General features: G+C 44.5%; 1 protein-coding gene across 4 annotated transcripts in view; it reads right to left on the reverse strand.

Annotated features, from left to right (window-relative positions):
• Positions 1-17,464, reverse strand: part of RHOBTB2 (Rho related BTB domain containing 2) — a 260,721-nt gene that overhangs the window by 42,409 nt on the left and 200,848 nt on the right. For 3 of the 4 annotated variants that reach the window (XM_078666263.1, XM_078666262.1, XM_078666264.1), the window contains one exon: positions 2,978-3,179. In XM_078666263.1, coding sequence (XP_078522389.1) covers positions 2,978-3,179 — 202 coding nt within the window. Of the gene's footprint in view, positions 1-2,977; positions 3,180-5,476; positions 5,850-17,464 lie in introns of those variants that run through there. The other variant, XM_078666261.1, reaches the window with a different exon arrangement.

Below are 17,464 nucleotides of genomic sequence, written 5' to 3' on the forward strand. Positions count from 1 at the left end.
GGTGTGAGTGTTTGATTGATTCAGATGCTCCGTCCATCACCACCCCCTTTTGTACCGCTTTTTGCCGCCATAAGTGTGGCAGGGTATGCTCAGACGCGAGTCCCTTGCTCACTTTGCCACTGGATTCAAGCAAGCCGGGCTGAAGACGGCTGGAATGCCAGAAACCGGTCCTCGGAAGCTTGTTTCCGGTCCAGGGAAGACATGGCTTGGCAGTTCGGGCTGGACTGTTCCCAAGGGGCACAGGGTCAGACTGATTTGCATATAGCCGTGTCTGAACTGAGGTGGCAGAGTGGGCTAAAGAACGGTGATGGATTAAACCCAGATCTTTTGACTGGGTGTGAGTGTTTGATTGATTCAGATGCTCCGTCCATCACCACCCCCTTTTGTACCGCTTTTTGCCGCCATAAGTGTGGCAGGGTATGCTCAGACGTGAGTCCCTTGCTCACTTTGCCACTGGATTCAAGCAAGCCGGGCTGAAGACGGCTGGAATGCCAGAAACCGGTCCTCGGAAGCTTGTTTCCGGTCCAGGGAAGACATGGCTTGGCAGTTCGGGCTGGACTGTTCCCAAGGGGCACAGGGTCAGACTGATTTGCATATAGCCGTGTCTGAACTGAGGTGGCAGAGTGGGCTAAAGAACGGTGATGGATTAAACCCAGATCTTTTGACTGGGTGTGAGTGTTTGATTGATTCAGATGCTCCGTCCATCACCACCCCCTTTTGTACGACTCAGTACTGTAGTCAGGTCTAAAGCCTGACTGGGTGTCGTGGAATAGGGAGTTGGATTCCAGGTAGTGGGACAGTTGTTTTTGGACGGCTTTTTCCAGAACTTTTGCGGGCTTGGGTAGAAGTGAAATTGGTCTGTAGTTGTTTAGGCAGGAGGGGTCAATGCCAGTTTTTTTTTGTAGGGGGATTAGCATGGCGTGTTTCCATGCCGTGGGAACCACCCCTGTGCGTAATGAGGCATTCCAGATATCTAGAAGGGGATTAATGATGATGGGGGCGATTTCGTTCATGATCCGAGCAGGGGCTGGGTCCAGGGGTGAGCCAGATTTACATTCCAGAAGTAGTTTAAGAGCAAGTTCTTTGCTTAGGGGCTGAAATGAGGCGAATGCATGCATGCTACTAGGGATGGGGTCGGTGGAGGAATCTTGATCTTTCTGATGGATTGCTGCCGCTATGTTGGCAATTTTTTCTTCAAAGAAGTTAGATAGGTTTTCGCATAGCGTCTGTGACCCGGGAACAGGAGTGCATAGTGCGCTGGGGTGAGTGAATTCTTTCACTATATTGAATAGAGCTTTGGTAGAATTATTTGCTTTGGCAATTGTTTCGCAGAAATAGGTGGTCATGGATTGACGTTTGAGTTTGCGAAACTCTTTAAGGCTTTGTCGATATAGGGCCTTAGCTCCTGTATCGTAGTTCTGTCTCCATTGGCGTTCTAGCTTTTTGCATGTACTTTTATGTGCCCGTAGTACTTCCGTAAACCATGGGGCCGAAGGTTGTTTCCTACGGGAGGAGAGGTTTTGAAGAGGTGCGGCTTTCTCGATTGCGGCCGTGAGGTCGTTGTTTAGTGCATTCACTGCTTTGTTGAGGTCGTCCGGGAGAGGGATTAGACTGTTGTGGTAGTTAGGTTCTAGGGCCGCAAGTGTAAGTTTATGCCATTTTCTGCCCTTAGCTCTAATGGCGGACTCTTGTTTTGTGACTGAGTTTAGGGGTAGTTCGAAGGGTATGAGAAAATGGTCGGAGTTTTTGAGAACTTAAGGTTAAAAAACATATATATGGACGGTTGGGTTCACACGAGGTTGCTCAAAATCAAAATATAGAGCGATCTGAGTGGTCGAGGGGGCTTTTTTCCCCCTCGGCCGTCTCATTCTCTGTGGGAGCTCGTGCTGCGATTGGCTAGACGCAACATGAAGAAAAAAGGTGCGGTTGCCATTTCAGGACACGAAGTCTCAGTGTCCTGAATTTCTTTTACAAATTGCGTGTAAGTGGGTAGGCATACTGTGACCCCTGGATTATATGGGAGGCTTCCGGTGGCCCCCCTTGGGCCTAAATGTTTTTGAAATCTTTTGGGGGAATTTTCTAAATCCCTCAAGAGTCTTGCAGGAGACAGGCAGGCTCCGGGACTGCAACAGGAGCCCTACAGAAACACGGGGGTTCTCACTAGCTGCAGCTGGACAATCGTGGGATTCAAAAAGAAATTAAAAAGGGTTGGGCCTGACTATCTGTGTTGGATTCCAGCAAACAGGTGCAAACTCCCGTGCACTGCTGATGACCTTTTATATTACAACAGTCATGACAAGATGTTTGATATCATTGATAAAATCACTGCAACATCTGAAATTACATCATTGATTACAACACTGTGCATGGCAGGGGCGTGTGTAATAGTTACTATAGGACATGAGTTATAGTTCCTAGAGATAACTATAACTGGTGAATTTCACTGGTGTTTAAAACGGTATGTTTTACCATACATTTTCACCTAACTATAATGTCCCTTTAACCTTTGTTTTTTCCAGTGAATTTCTGAGGGGTTGTCGTTATGCAAAGTTCGATATTATTACCAAACCTAAATATAATCTCACTCCAACCTTTGTTTTTTTCAGTGCATATATATGTGTGTGTGTGTGTGTGTGTATATATATATATATATATATATATATATATATATATATATATATATATATATATATATATACACACACACACACAAACACACACATATATATGCACTGAAAAAAACAAAGGTTGGAGTGAGATTATATATATATATATATATATACACACACACACACACACACACACACACACACACACACAGCAGAAGTAGTGAAGGAAACCAAAGTAGATTCACCTGTAAGAGGAGGCATGCGAGAGAGATTACTCCATTGTACACACCTTGCATGAAGAGCAGCACTTCATGACCCAAACACCCTCATCATACATTTCGATTAGTATTAAAACCAGTTATCCTTACCTCTTGGCACACGCGGTACTGGTCAATAGCCCACACCGTAGGCACATGTGTTGCTAAAAGCTGGTACTGCGTTAAGGTGGCATTACAGGCACGAGCACAAATGAGACGGGTCTTCCCAACAGCATTGTCCCCGACAACCACACACTTGATGGTTTCTACATTTGGCCTTTCATAATCCATGTCGGAATCCATGAACTGGGATCTGAGGGAGGAACAAAAAGCAGATAAGCAGAAGGTACAGCCAAGGTCTGACAAAGTCAAAGTCCCTCGGAGAGTGTTTGTAGAGCAGCCATCACGAAACAAAGATGTCTTACAATGAAAGTATCACATAGAGATATCAAAACAATTGTCCCCTCAGTTGAGAATCACTGAGGGTGGGAAGATGTTACACCCTTCAAACCAGAAGCCTTCAGGATCCAGAGTCCTGAGCTGAGGGGTCACTAGACCACAAACACCTGTATTGAGGTTACAGATACACTACTCTGGTCTAGATCTACTCAAAAGCAAGCAAGAAGTTCCTAGCGGAGAGAAGGAAATAAGTGCTCAAAGGCCTGGCTCGATAAAGAAGAGTCAGAGATTCCATTCACTCTGTAGGTAATAACCCAAACACTGCAAAGATCCCAGTGCCCTGCAGATAAACACGATCTAGAAAAAGATTTCCAAGGTTCATGCAATAAAAGCCAGGCAGGGATTCCCAGAGCCTCTTTAGGAGATCAAACTTCACTCAGGAGAAATGCATAAAGCCTATCTGAAAAAAACTATCCTCAGACGAGGTTCAGCCTGAGAGATTATCCCAGCGTCATGTGAGGTTCCCAGCGGGTAGGTGCTCAACTCAGCTACAGAGAAGACCTGTTTATAGGGCCTGTGTTGCACTGGATGTTAGTTAATGTGGTCTAAGAAGGTGTCACCATCAGGCACAACAATACAGAACCGTGGCAGGTGCTTGCTTGACACCAATGTAAGCTAAAGTGAGGCCTATCCACAAGACCAGTGTGCCCTGCAGGGGCACTTCCAAGAAGCACCTGCCATCAAACTGTGCCTAACATGGCCTAGTGCCACCCTTCCTTCCCTCCTGCCAGTGTAGTCTTGACCTAGGACCCATCCACAAGACCAGTGTGCCCTGCAGGGGCACTTCCAAGATGCACCTGCCATCGAACTACGCCTAACAATGCCTAGTGCCACCCTTCCTTCCCTCCTGCCAGTGTAGTCATGACCTGGGACCTATCCACAAGACCAGTGTGCCCTGCAGGGGAACTTCCAAGAAGCGCCTGCCATCGGACAGTGCCTAACAAGGCCTAGTGCCACCATTCCTTCCCTCCTGCCAGTGTAGTCATGACCTGGGGTCCTTCCACGACCAGTGTGCCCTGCAGGGGCACTTCCACGAAGCGCCTGCCATCGGACAGTGCCTAACAAGGCCTAGTGCCACCCTTCCTTCCCTCCTGCCAGTGTAGTCATGACCTGGGGTCCTTCCACGACCAGTGTGCCCTGCAGGGGCACTTCCAAGAAGCGCCTGCCATCGGACAGTGTCTAACAAAGCCTAGTGCCACCCTTCCTTCCCTCCTGCCAGTGTAGTCATGACCTAGGACCCATCCACAAGACCAGTGTGCCCTGCAGGGGAACTTCCAGGAGGCACCTGCCATCGAACTGTGCCTAACAAGGCCTAGTGCCACCCTTCCTTCCCTCCTGCCAGTGTAGTCTTGACCTAGGACCCATCCACAAGACCAGTGTGCCCTGCAGGGGAACTTCCAGGAGGCACCTGCCATCGAACTGTGCCTAACAAGGCATAGTGCCACCCTTCCTTCCCTCCTGCCAGTGTAGTCATGACCTGGGACCCATCCGCAAGACCAGTGTGCCCTGCAGGGGAACTTCCAAGAAGCGCCTGCCATCGAACTGTGCCTAACAAGGCCTAGTGCCACCCTTCCTTGCCTCCTGCCAGTGTAGTCATGGCCTGGGGTCCTTCCACAAGACCAGTGTGCCCTGCAGGTGCACTTCCAAGAAGCACCTGCCATCGAACGGTGCCTAACAAGGCCTAGTGCCACCCTTCCTTCCCTCCTGCCAGTGTAGTCTTGACCTAGGACCCATCCGCAAGACCAGTGTGCCCTGCAGGGGCACTTCCAAGAAGCGCCTGCCATCGGACAGTGCCTAACAAGGCCTAGTGCCACCCTTCCTTCCCTCCTGCCAGTGTAGTCATGACCTTCATCTCGGGATTTGCCACTGCCTTTAAACTCCACCACCACTGCCAGCGCACCGACACCTCTCCCCAGTGGAGCCTGCAAGCTCACTCCAAACGCATGAATGCCACACAGCGTGCACTGAACACCCACAGAGAATAAGTATCCGAGGACCGAGTGAAAACCACGCAGGAAAAAAAAGTCACTGCGCACATGTGCATGTATATACGTTAGGAGAGGCCCTGCCCAGATACCTGGAAGCCGCCCGCCCTCAGCCCCACTCCCAGGGCCCAGGTCCGTGGAAGTGCCACCCTTCGCCCCCACTTACGAGGCTTCGGGAAGTGCCCGCTGCACCCCCTGCTCCGGACGTGCCCGTGCAGCATGGGGCACTGGGCAGACGCGTCTGGCAGCTCTCCGAGCAGACACCCGGGCAGGGACAGTCGCCGGGCACCACGCTTGGCAGGGCATGGGCCTTGTTCGTAGATTCGGGGGCTCTATAGGCCTGCTCCTCAGTGTCCGGTGCCGCAGGCACTTCCGCAGTTTATGGCCACTCACGCCCCGGACCGAACCGCAGAAGTTGTGCAAGAATCCCTATTCCCGCGTCTCGGCGGCCTTTTCTTCCTGGACTGCGTTCCATAATTTAAACAAGCGCCTGAGTAGGATGTCTTTGTTGTGCACCCGCGTGACTTGCCCTGAAGGACATTGTACTTTAGACAGACAGAAGAGAGAGGGAGGGAGGGGCACCGATGGGTGCTTCCAGGAACCAGGCACCACCCATCGCGAGACAAGACCCAGGACGATGTGCCCTAACAACCAGAGCTGCCGAATTTGGAACTGGGGCGCAGGGTAAGAGTCTTGGCGTCGGCTCAACATCCTGTGATTCTAGGCAAATCACTCATTAATCTCCCAGCGCATACCAATAAATGAATGCATCCTTGTGTAATGGAACTCGTGCTCATGTAAGGCGCTCCAATGCCTTCGGGTCTAGTTCGCGCTTTATAAAACTGCAAATAAAAGAAAAACTGAACACAGCACCTGTGTACGAGTTAGTCCTCATCCCCTTCTCAGCGACTAGAAATCAGGAGACCCAACCAAGACAATTAGTTATAGGTCTGGCAGGTACAGCAGTTGACCTCAGCTCATGTAATCACAAAAAGAGAATTTAACAGGAGCACTGGGTAAAGCCAACAGGTCTGGCTAAGGCGACCTGATGTGATAGTTAGTTTTTCTTTTTACTGCAAGCATATACCGCAAGAATAAAAAGAAAACAAACATGCTGCAAGAATAAAAAGAAAACAAACATGCTGCCGCTTAAAGGCGGCAGTATTGCTTTTTGTATAGATGTTACATAAAAAATAGGGCTGTATATACATTTAATGGACCAGTACAGATGCTTCCAAGCAGGTCTATATTATAAAAAACATTTTTTGTTTTAATACACCTCACAAGAAAATTTGGCTCTTACTGTTGCATAGAAAAAGATACTAATGATTTTGAATTCCTGTACCCGGATCACATAATTTAAATTCACACAGATGACTAAAAATAAACAAAGAACAAATAATGTAAAGAAATAAGCTCTGGCAAAGTCCAGAATGGACCAACCAACAGCATTGGCACTGAAATACTATTTTTTTTAGGTAGATGTGGATGTGATCAGACAAAATGTTGCTACTCACAGTGCAAAAACGTCAACGGGTGAGTGCTGCCCCATTGCCCTATGATGTGGCGGACAGCAGCAAGATGTGAATGATAGCTTAACACACCAATGGATGAAGAGGGCTGCCCAAAGCACTTATTTTATGTTTTTTTACATTTCTGTTTGCATGAGGCAGGTGGCAAACAAATAAAGGTGTCTCTATAGGCTAGACCTAAAAAGCAATATATATATATATATATATATATATATATATATATATATATATACATATATATATATATACATATATATATATATATATATATATATATATATATATATATATATATATATATATATATATATATATATTTTCTTCTTCCAAAGATCACAGATCACCGCCGTCAGTCCACGTGTCTCGGGTGCTGCCCCCAGCGGTGGTGAATGGCTAAAAATACACCCACGATGTGCATCAAAAAAGGCTGAACGCCGAAACGAGTCTGTCAGTGCAGGAGGCTTGCACATTAAAAGTATTTTATATTTTTAAGATTACGGGAGTGCGCCTACTTTTTGGCTGATTCTGGATATATCGCCATCGGTGATGCATATTTATATATATATATATATATATATTTACCCCCCTCCTACTGGGTCAGCCAATCAGGTGTAATGTTTTGTTTGCACTTTAAATTCAGCTCACTTCTCCCATTGCGTCATGTGACCAAGGCCTCTGTGTAGGCCGAAACGTTATGCTGACGAGGTGTGCCTAAATAAAAAACTCACCTGCATCCTGGGTCTTCCGTTTCTTTTCATGCTGCGGTTCCTGAAGGCGAGCGAGCTGCTGATTTGAACAAACAGGCATAACGAAGAAGACCGCCTGGTCGAAACGCGTCGCGAATAAACGCTTTTTTCAAACACGGACCCTGGAGTGCGATTCGTTTGTGGTTCCTGATCTTTACTGTGTGGGGAGAACCTATATATATATATATATATATATATATATATATGACCTCCACTATTGCTGGTAGAAGGGGTCAGCTGTCACGGGCGGTCCTGCATGCAGCTACCAGCCAGCCACATAAAATTCTTCAACACAGCTCCACCAATTATGGAAAGATGCAGGACACTCGTAGTTCAGTGATATTAGATTTATTCCGCAGATGAAAAGTAACGACGCGTTTCGCCAATACGGCTTGATCAAGCGTCGTTACTTTTCATCTGCGGAATAAATCTAATATCACTGAACTACGAGTGTCCTGCATCTTTCCATAATTGGTGGAGCTGTGTTGAAGAATATATATATATATATATATATATATATATATATATATATATATATATATATATATATATATATATATATATATATATATATATATATATATATACATATATAGATATATATATATATATATATATATACATATATAGATATATATATATATATATATATATATATACACATATATATATATATATATATATATATATATATATATATATATATATATATAGGTTTAGCTCCACCTTTAGGTTGATCGTCTTTACGTGCATTTCATTGGCCAGTAGTTGTGTTACAGCACTTATCAAGTAGGTTCAACGTACTGCATAGATACTTGCATAGACAGCGAAGTGCCATGTACTGCAATAGAGGAGGTACATTGTTTTAATCTATACTTCCTGTCCAACGCTCTACAAGAAACTACCGGTGCTCCTTACAGACTGGTGCCATTTCATGTGACATAGGCCAGCTGGAGCCTTTCTGACCTGAGCAGCATTACTCACTAGAAGTCTGTTCAGTAAACAAGGCTGCTGCCAGCGTGTTTAGAGTGGTGATGAAGCTAGAGGGAATATGTTCAAAGGAGCTCCCACCATTGAGTGGTAAGGGTGTTTCCCTCGATCAGGATGGCCATTACGTCCTATGTGATTACACCGAAGCGCCTAAGCCTATCTGGCTCATAGGGTGGTATTTGTGCTGGTGCCATTGATGGTACAGGATGTTCACATATGGGGCCTTTATTAAGCACACAAATACCTCAGTAAGATGTTTCCTAGCACTAAAAGGTAAACAAAAGTACTGGTCAGCAATCAAGGTATACAAGGGCTGTGAATAAGTAAGCCTTTAACTGTTTTCAAAAAGGTATGAGATTGGGTTCAACCCAGTGGGGCAGATTCAGTACACTCCAAGCCTTAGATGTCACCTCTGAAAGTGAGCGACCCCCAATTCTGCCATTTTTTAAACTAGGACAGCCAGCAAATGACATGACTTGGAGTGGAGGCTGTGTAGGTAGGTGCAAAGAGGACATATATCCTTCCTGTGTAGAGGTGTAAATGGTTTTGTGGCTTGGTCTTGAATTGACTTTTTTAGCAATGGTTAGCCAATGAAACTGGTGCAAATGTTTAGAAATGGGAGATCTTCTGTTCAGACTAATGATTAAGCGGTCTGCTGCATTTTATACCATTTGAAGTATATGAGACAGATAATTCAGAAGGCCTACCAGCAGAGAATTACATTAACCAAGCCTGGATGTTATTAAAGCGTGTATGAGGCTTTTCCTAGAAGAAGAGGGTAGATTTGGGAACGTTTTCCTGGACTCAACAATAATCCCAAGATTTCTAGCATGTTGGGTACAGGTCGGAATTGGGCCAAAGATATCTGCCCACCATTTTGTGGTTCTCATGGAGAGATTACGAAGAAGAGGACCTCCGTTTAATTAGCATCCAGGACGAGGGAGATTTGTTTCATCCAGAGAAACACTTCCTTAATACAGACCATACATTTTTGCGATGAATCGTAGTTATCCATGCCTAACCTAAGAATAATTTAGGTGTTGCTTCACAGGAATAACATTTCAGTTCAAAAGAATCAATCAATACAGCAAGTGGTGGGACATATAGAAGAAATACTATATGACAGAGCCGTTCTGTGTAGTACCCAAGTAGAGATAGACTTAGCGGGGGACCGATAATTATCTACAGAGACTGCTTGGCTGCAACCTCTCAAGAAGCAAGCAAACTAGTTCCAGGTCATGTCCTAGAAATGAACACCATAGGAAAAGTGCTCTCATTTTTTAAACTGATCTTTAATTAAATACTCACTGTCCAGACTCCCCTTTTGTCTACTTTTTCCAGCATATTCTGAACCTGATGAGGAGTGTTTTACAGTATTAACGATTGGTCCTGTTTGACCTCACTCGACCCCACCTTTCGAAAGTGTTGCTTTCACAAGCTAGGCGAGGCTTTCATATTTTCAATGACTCTCAAATGATAGTCGTCTTTGAGTAGTTAAAGCTTAGACTATGAGGTGGTTAAGGGTTTGGGCTCTGACACAATAACAGAAATTAACCCACTCCAGAATCATAAATGTCAACATGGAGCACTAGAAAAATATATTCAAACCGCAAATACCCGAAGTGCCTAGAACTTAGGTCTGTTGAGATACAAGTCCAATAATTATAAAATATTAATCTATGAGATCTAAATATCCCTCATTGTAAGCACACGCACTAACTTCGTAAGCACTTTGGAACAGCACGGTCTTCCTGACAGGCAGCCAATGAACATGTTCAGACTATCTGTACATGCCTGCCCAGTTCAAGGTGGTTTGGCAAGTTTGGTCCAAAAGTCCAGTCACAGTCCACCAAGAAGGGGCAGTTTATGAGGGAACTAAGAATTTCAAGCAAACTGGAGCAGGTTAAGAGTTGCGCAATATCTTACAGGGTCTTGGAGCCTTCCTTGACTCTAGCTTGCCCACCAGGTGACCTGGAGGTGGAGGTAACATTGAACTAGCTGGTCGCGGTTTTAAGTTGTCCTAAAGTACAGGGATCTTCATTGGCCTAAATATCGACTAAGCTACTCATGTTCAAAAGTTTTCATTGCAGATCCCAAGAGATTGTCTCGGTAGAGCTATGGCAACTGTGAAAATGACAAAGGCAAACATTTTGATAAATACCGGACACAGTCAAAAAATAATTAAATTTGTGGCTTTGTACAGTTTGGCCCTCGACTATTAATTAGATTGGCTTAGTCCACAAATAAATTTTTAGCTTAGAAATGCGATTCAATCTGCATTCGAAGAATCAAGCTACATGGGAGACAATGGTTAAAGGAAAAGCAAAAAACCAAACCCACATTTCAAATTTTGTATTTATCAAAAAAATGAGATGACACAAATATTTACATTATCTTCAACAGTTCAAATAAACGGCGCAAGGACTGAGAGAATAAAGTCAAGGTGAAAAGGGATGCTCAAGTGGAGAAGAAAGGAGAAACATTAGAGCATAGATTCATTTATTTACAAAAAACACACAATCAGACGGTATTATTCCCGCTGATTAGGTAGGCCTGTCTAAAATGATTATTTTAAAGGGAAAAACAAAAGGGACGGTGGAGAGTACAGGCACAAAAAACTAAAATTGTCGACGTTTCGACCCTTGTGCTCTAGGGAATTTTGCTTCCTCGGCTGCGGGTCTTCCTCAGGACTAGGGGAAGGGGGGGGGGGGGGGAAAGAGCAGGGTGCGGGGCTGGCCGTGATCGCTCTCTTTGTCTGGATCAGCCACCTGGAGTATAAAAATAAGGTAGGATTTAAAATTGGTGTTGTTCCATAGTGGTAGTATATATAGGGGTTTGGTGAGTACATTACCAACACAGCTGGTTAGGTGCGACTCCCTTCTCGCTGGTTGTGATTCACCTGTTAGGTAAATACAAATGGGGGACATAGGTGAGAGCCCGTCTCCCTAGGGCTACAACCTACTGAATATTTCCACCTCTGAAAATATATATAAGGACTCACCTAGTTTGAATTCAGATGGTCTCTTATTGAATTTAAATTGTTGTTTGAAGGTTAAAACCTGCAGGGAACGAAGGGGATCGATTACCATCCATAACCGGGTCAGTGGTACAACAATAAATGCTGCCACACACTGGGTTCATTGACTGTTCAAGGAGGGAAAACTGCACTTACCAGTAGTTTATCTGGCAGAAATTTCCTACCGGCGCCTCCTGGGCAATCCGGTAATACAGGGAAGGGTTGAACCACAATAATTGCCCCTGTTTCCAAGCTTGTGGCTTCGAGATTAATTCCGCCACTGTTTTACTCCCGCTGGGGTCCAAGTTGCCTGCAGGTGAAAATGAATCATGCAGGAAAGTTCCAATTAGAAACTGTTTCTATCGTGCCGCAATGAATGTATGGATTCGGCAAAAGAAGGGTGTAGCGGGTCGGCCCATCGGCGGTAACATACCTGTAAGGCTATCACCCTGCGTCTTATACTGGGTTCAGACGAGTTAAGCACCAGACGCCGTCTCCAATTCCAAACGGGTGGAAGACTCGATGGAAAACGGAGCCTACTTCCGTGTTTGCTCATGCGGTCACGTGGTGTGCCTTTCCACCAATGGGGACAGTCCGTGTCTGAACCTCGACACTGAGGACAGACTTCAAATTGAACAGGCAACCAGAAGGTAACGATCGGCATTTGCAAAGGAGGAAAACACTTCGGGTGCTGACATTTTAAAGATGTATCACGATACCATTGTAAATATATTGCGTGCTGGGGACACAGTTGCACACAATCTTTAATCTGGGTGCCCTATTATATAATTGTCTTGTGGCATCAATGGAGGTCTGGTGGAGCTGACCCCTTTAGAAAATTCGATGGCACCTTATTTATTACATCCATCTTCATAATAAATATTAACACACAAGGAATGTGTACACATTGAGTTTCATCACAAAAATTGCAAAATTACAAAATTACGGAAAACAAAAATACAAAATTCCAATTTACAAAATTACAAAAGACAACCACTCGTTACCATAAACAGTGTACATGTTATATATGCTAGGATACATTATCATAACCATATTGTTATATACAATGGTTTCTACGAGTCAGACAGTCAGAGTGTTTATAGCTGTTATTGATCAACCATTTCTGATTGATACCATCTGTCTCAGGACCTCTTCCCGGTCATTAAGGCCACGGTTCACTGTGTCAAACAGGTGCATCCAACGGCATTCTCGAGTACTTAAAAGTTTTGCATAGTTCCCACCACGAGGATTTTTGGTAACTTTCTCAATTATCCACCAAGTGAAACTTTCTGGTTGGTGGTTAAATTGTAAAAAGTGATCCACTAGTGGTGCACCTGATACCTTGCAGCGTATTTTGCTGCAGTGCTGTAATATGCGTGTTTTTGTTTTCTGGGTGGTCTGTCCGATATACATGAAACCGCACGGGCACAGTATGGCATAAATGACGCCCGTCGTATTACAGTTGGTGTGTTGTTGGAAAGTGTGGGTGTAGTTATTGTAGGTGCAGGATTTCCTCTCCGATGTCATCTTACATGCCTTACAGCTACCGCATTTGGAATGCCCTAATACTGGTGGAATGTTCCAGAGTGATGTTTGGTTGGCTGTTATATTTTGTGGCAAAGGTAGAAGTGTGAGAGACTTCGTGGTACATTCTATGTTGCCACAAAATATAACAGCCAACCAAACATCACTCTGGAACATTCCACCAGTATTAGGGCATTCCAAATGCGGTAGCTGTAAGGCATGTAAGATGACATCGGAGAGGAAATCCTGCACCTACAATAACTACACCCACACTTTCCAACAACACACCAACTGTAATACGACGGGCGTCATTTATGCCATACTGTGCCCGTGCGGTTTCATGTATATCGGACAGACCACCCAGAAAACAAAAACACGCATATTACAGCACTGCAGCAAAATACGCTGCAAGGTATCAGGTGCACCACTAGTGGATCACTTTTTACAATTTAACCACCAACCAGAAAGTTTCACTTGGTGGATAATTGAGAAAGTTACCAAAAATCCTCGTGGTGGGAACTATGCAAAACTTTTAAGTACTCGAGAATGCCGTTGGATGCACCTGTTTGACACAGTGAACCGTGGCCTTAATGACCGGGAAGAGGTCCTGAGACAGATGGTATCAATCAGAAATGGTTGATCAATAACAGCTATAAACACTCTGACTGTCTGACTCGTAGAAACCATTGTATATAACAATATGGTTATGATAATGTATCCTAGCATATATAACATGTACACTGTTTATGGTAACGAGTGGTTGTCTTTTGTAATTTTGTAAATTGGAATTTTGTATTTTTGTTTTCCGTAATTTTGTAATTTTGCAATTTTTGTGATGAAACTCAATGTGTACACATTCCTTGTGTGTTAATATTTATTATGAAGATGGATGTAATAAATAAGGTGCCATCGAATTTTCTAAAGGGGTCAGCTCCACCAGACCTCCATTGATGCCACAAGACAATTATATAATAGGGCACCCAGATTAAAGATTGTGTGCAACTGTGTCCCCAGCACGCAATATATTTACAATGGTATCGTGATACATCTTTAAAATGTCAGCACCCGAAGTGTTTTCCTCCTTTGCAAATGCCGATCGTTACCTTCTGGTTGCCTGTTCAATTTGAAGTCTGTCCTCAGTGTCGAGGTTCAGACACGGACTGTCCCCATTGGTGGAAAGGCACACCACGTGACCGCATGAGCAAACACGGAAGTAGGCTCCGTTTTCCATCGAGTCTTCCACCCGTTTGGAATTGGAGACGGCGTCTGGTGCTTAACTCGTCTGAACCCAGTATAAGACGCAGGGTGATAGCCTTACAGGTATGTTACCGCCGATGGGCCGACCCGCTACACCCTTCTTTTGCCGAATCCATACATTCATTGCGGCACGATAGAAACAGTTTCTAATTGGAACTTTCCTGCATGATTCATTTTCACCTGCAGGCAACTTGGACCCCAGCGGGAGTAAAACAGTGGCGGAATTAATCTCGAAGCCACAAGCTTGGAAACAGGGGCAATTATTGTGGTTCAACCCTTCCCTGTATTACCGGATTGCCCAGGAGGCGCCGGTAGGAAATTTCTGCCAGATAAACTACTGGTAAGTGCAGTTTTCCCTCCTTGAACAGTCAATGAACCCAGTGTGTGGCAGCATTTATTGTTGTACCACTGACCCGGTTATGGATGGTAATCGATCCCCTTCGTTCCCTGCAGGTTTTAACCTTCAAACAACAATTTAAATTCAATAAGAGACCATCTGAATTCAAACTAGGTGAGTCCTTATATATATTTTCAGAGGTGGAAATATTCAGTAGGTTGTAGCCCTAGGGAGACGGGCTCTCACCTATGTCCCCCATTTGTATTTACCTAACAGGTGAATCACAACCAGCGAGAAGGGAGTCGCACCTAACCAGCTGTGTTGGTAATGTACTCACCAAACCCCTATATATACTACCACTATGGAACAACACCAATTTTAAATCCTACCTTATTTTTATACTCCAGGTGGCTGATCCAGACAAAGAGAGCGATCACGGCCAGCCCCGCACCCTGCTCTTTCCCCCCCCCCCCCCTTCCCCTAGTCCTGAGGAAGACCCGCAGCCGAGGAAGCAAAATTCCCTAGAGCACAAGGGTCGAAACGTCGACAATTTTAGTTTTTTGTGCCTGTACTCTCCACCGTCCCTTTTGTTTTTCCCTTTAAAATAATCATTTTAGACAGGCCTACCTAATCAGCGGGAATAATACCGTCTGATTGTGTGTTTTTTGTAAATAAATGAATCTATGCTCTAATGTTTCTCCTTTCTTCTCCACTTGAGCACCCCTTTTCACCTTGACTTTATTCTCTCAGTCCTTGCGCCGTTTATTTGAACTGTTGAAGATAATGTAAATATTTGTGTCATCTCATTTTTTTGATAAATACAAAATTTGAAATGTGGGTTTGGTTTTTTGCTTTTCCTTTAACCATTGTCTCCCATGTAGCTTGATTCTTCGAATGCAGATTGAATCGCATTTCTAAGCTAAAAATGTATTTGTGGACTAAGCCAATCTAATTAATAGTCGAGGGCCATTGTTTTTGTATATTATTGATACCCAGGTCCTTTGATTTTGTGGGTGTTACCCCATTGATTTAATGGTTTGTACAGTTTGGGACATCCTAGACTAACCTAGGCCAACGAGCTTGAAAGACGAAAGCAGTATGGAAGATTTTAATTTAGGATCTGGTGTGGCCACTGGCTGAGGGCCTTCTCTGTATCAAAGGCCATTAAGTAGCCCAAGAGTCTTCAAACTTCCTCACAGTTCACCAAAGGAGGTTCTAAGTGACACTCTTGCAGGACGAAGACCGAGTACAGGGCAAGGGCTCCTTTACTGCTAAAACAAAGCCTCTTTCGGCAGGACTGAGTGGTAAGCTTTTCAGATAGAGTCACTTCTTCGGAAATGCCCTTGGGCACATTGGTTCCGTACTGCCTCAGGTCACTCGATCTGCTTGGCCAAGCCAGCTTGTCTCTCATGGTGCAGTGGTCATGATCTCTGGGGTAGAAAGTGCAAACGGTCCTACATGGGATGGCGAGAGATAGAGAGACAGACAGAAAGAGAGAGAGAGATAGAAAAGAGAGAAATAGGTAAATCTGACTCAAAGTGGTACAGAAAATGGCTGTAGACCAAGTGTAATCACACTGGCACCAACCAGGCAAGACACCTATCGTCCGCCACAGAGATTACTCACGGGGATGGAAGTAGGAGAACGTTCGGTACCACTCCACCACACAGCACATGCAGTCTGATGGCTACTGACAGCTGGGCACCTGAATGCCCTCTGGGATTCAGGGACCACCATGCAAAAGCATTACTAAACAGGGGACCTTTGAGGCTGAAAAGTTACAGAATAGAGGAGCTGTGGAAGGGAGCTAAGAACGTTTGTCCAGTTATTCTGAGACTGGAGAAATACCTGGCACTGATTCACACTAATCCTGTACCTGGCAGTGTGAGGAGAAAGAGCTTGCAGAGCAGTACAGCAGTGCAAGACTACAGCCCTTTCGGAACATTTCCGCGCTGAAACCCTGAGCACCACTGTCCCCTTGATCCCCACCAGCAAAACAACAGAACGGCACATCCGTCACTTCTCGGTATGAAACCCATCACTCATTTTATAAATCTTTATAGATCCCCGTTTCCGGTGGTGAATCACAGCCAACCACTCGCATCATACCACGCGCTTTCAAGGCAAAGTCTTTGCAGCAAACGCGCTCAGTACAATGTGAGAGGTGAAAAATCTTCAAGAATTATGAAAAATACAAATAATTTTTATACGAAAAGACGGTGACCTCTTGTAATGCTTTAACACTGTGCTTGAACAAAACACAATACTAGTTTAAAGTATCATAAAACCTGCTGACAGCAAATTATGCTATGCTCTTAACTACTTCTAGGGCACTCGGCCACCATTTTGCTTTCTTGGCACTAATGTCTGCAATGCTCCTCAGATCCGATGCACCTCGATATTGCATTGATAATTAGGTTTGAACGTTAAGGAAATTATTATTCAAAAGTGAGTGTAGGACATCAATTTTATCTAGTGTCAATGCGTACAGATTTTCCCAAAATCCAGTGCCAATATGGACTAATCACCCTATTAAAAATAAGGGACTATTTTTTTCTCTAGGGAACAGGCCAGGAGATTGTTATTCCTGGCCCACAACAATGCAGGAAGGCAAGTCTGTTGAGAGTTAGCCGGCAGAGGGTTTCGCCATTAGACATCTACACTCTCGCACCAAGTTTCAGATGGGATTTGTTGTAGCATTTGTTCTCAGAGAAAAGAAGCCAGTCCCAGAGATGATGCTTAGAAAAATGTA

The sequence above is a fragment of the Lissotriton helveticus genome, chromosome 11, assembly GCF_964261635.1.
Source record: "Lissotriton helveticus chromosome 11, aLisHel1.1, whole genome shotgun sequence".
In the NCBI taxonomy this organism is placed as follows: Eukaryota; Metazoa; Chordata; class Amphibia; order Caudata; family Salamandridae; genus Lissotriton; species Lissotriton helveticus.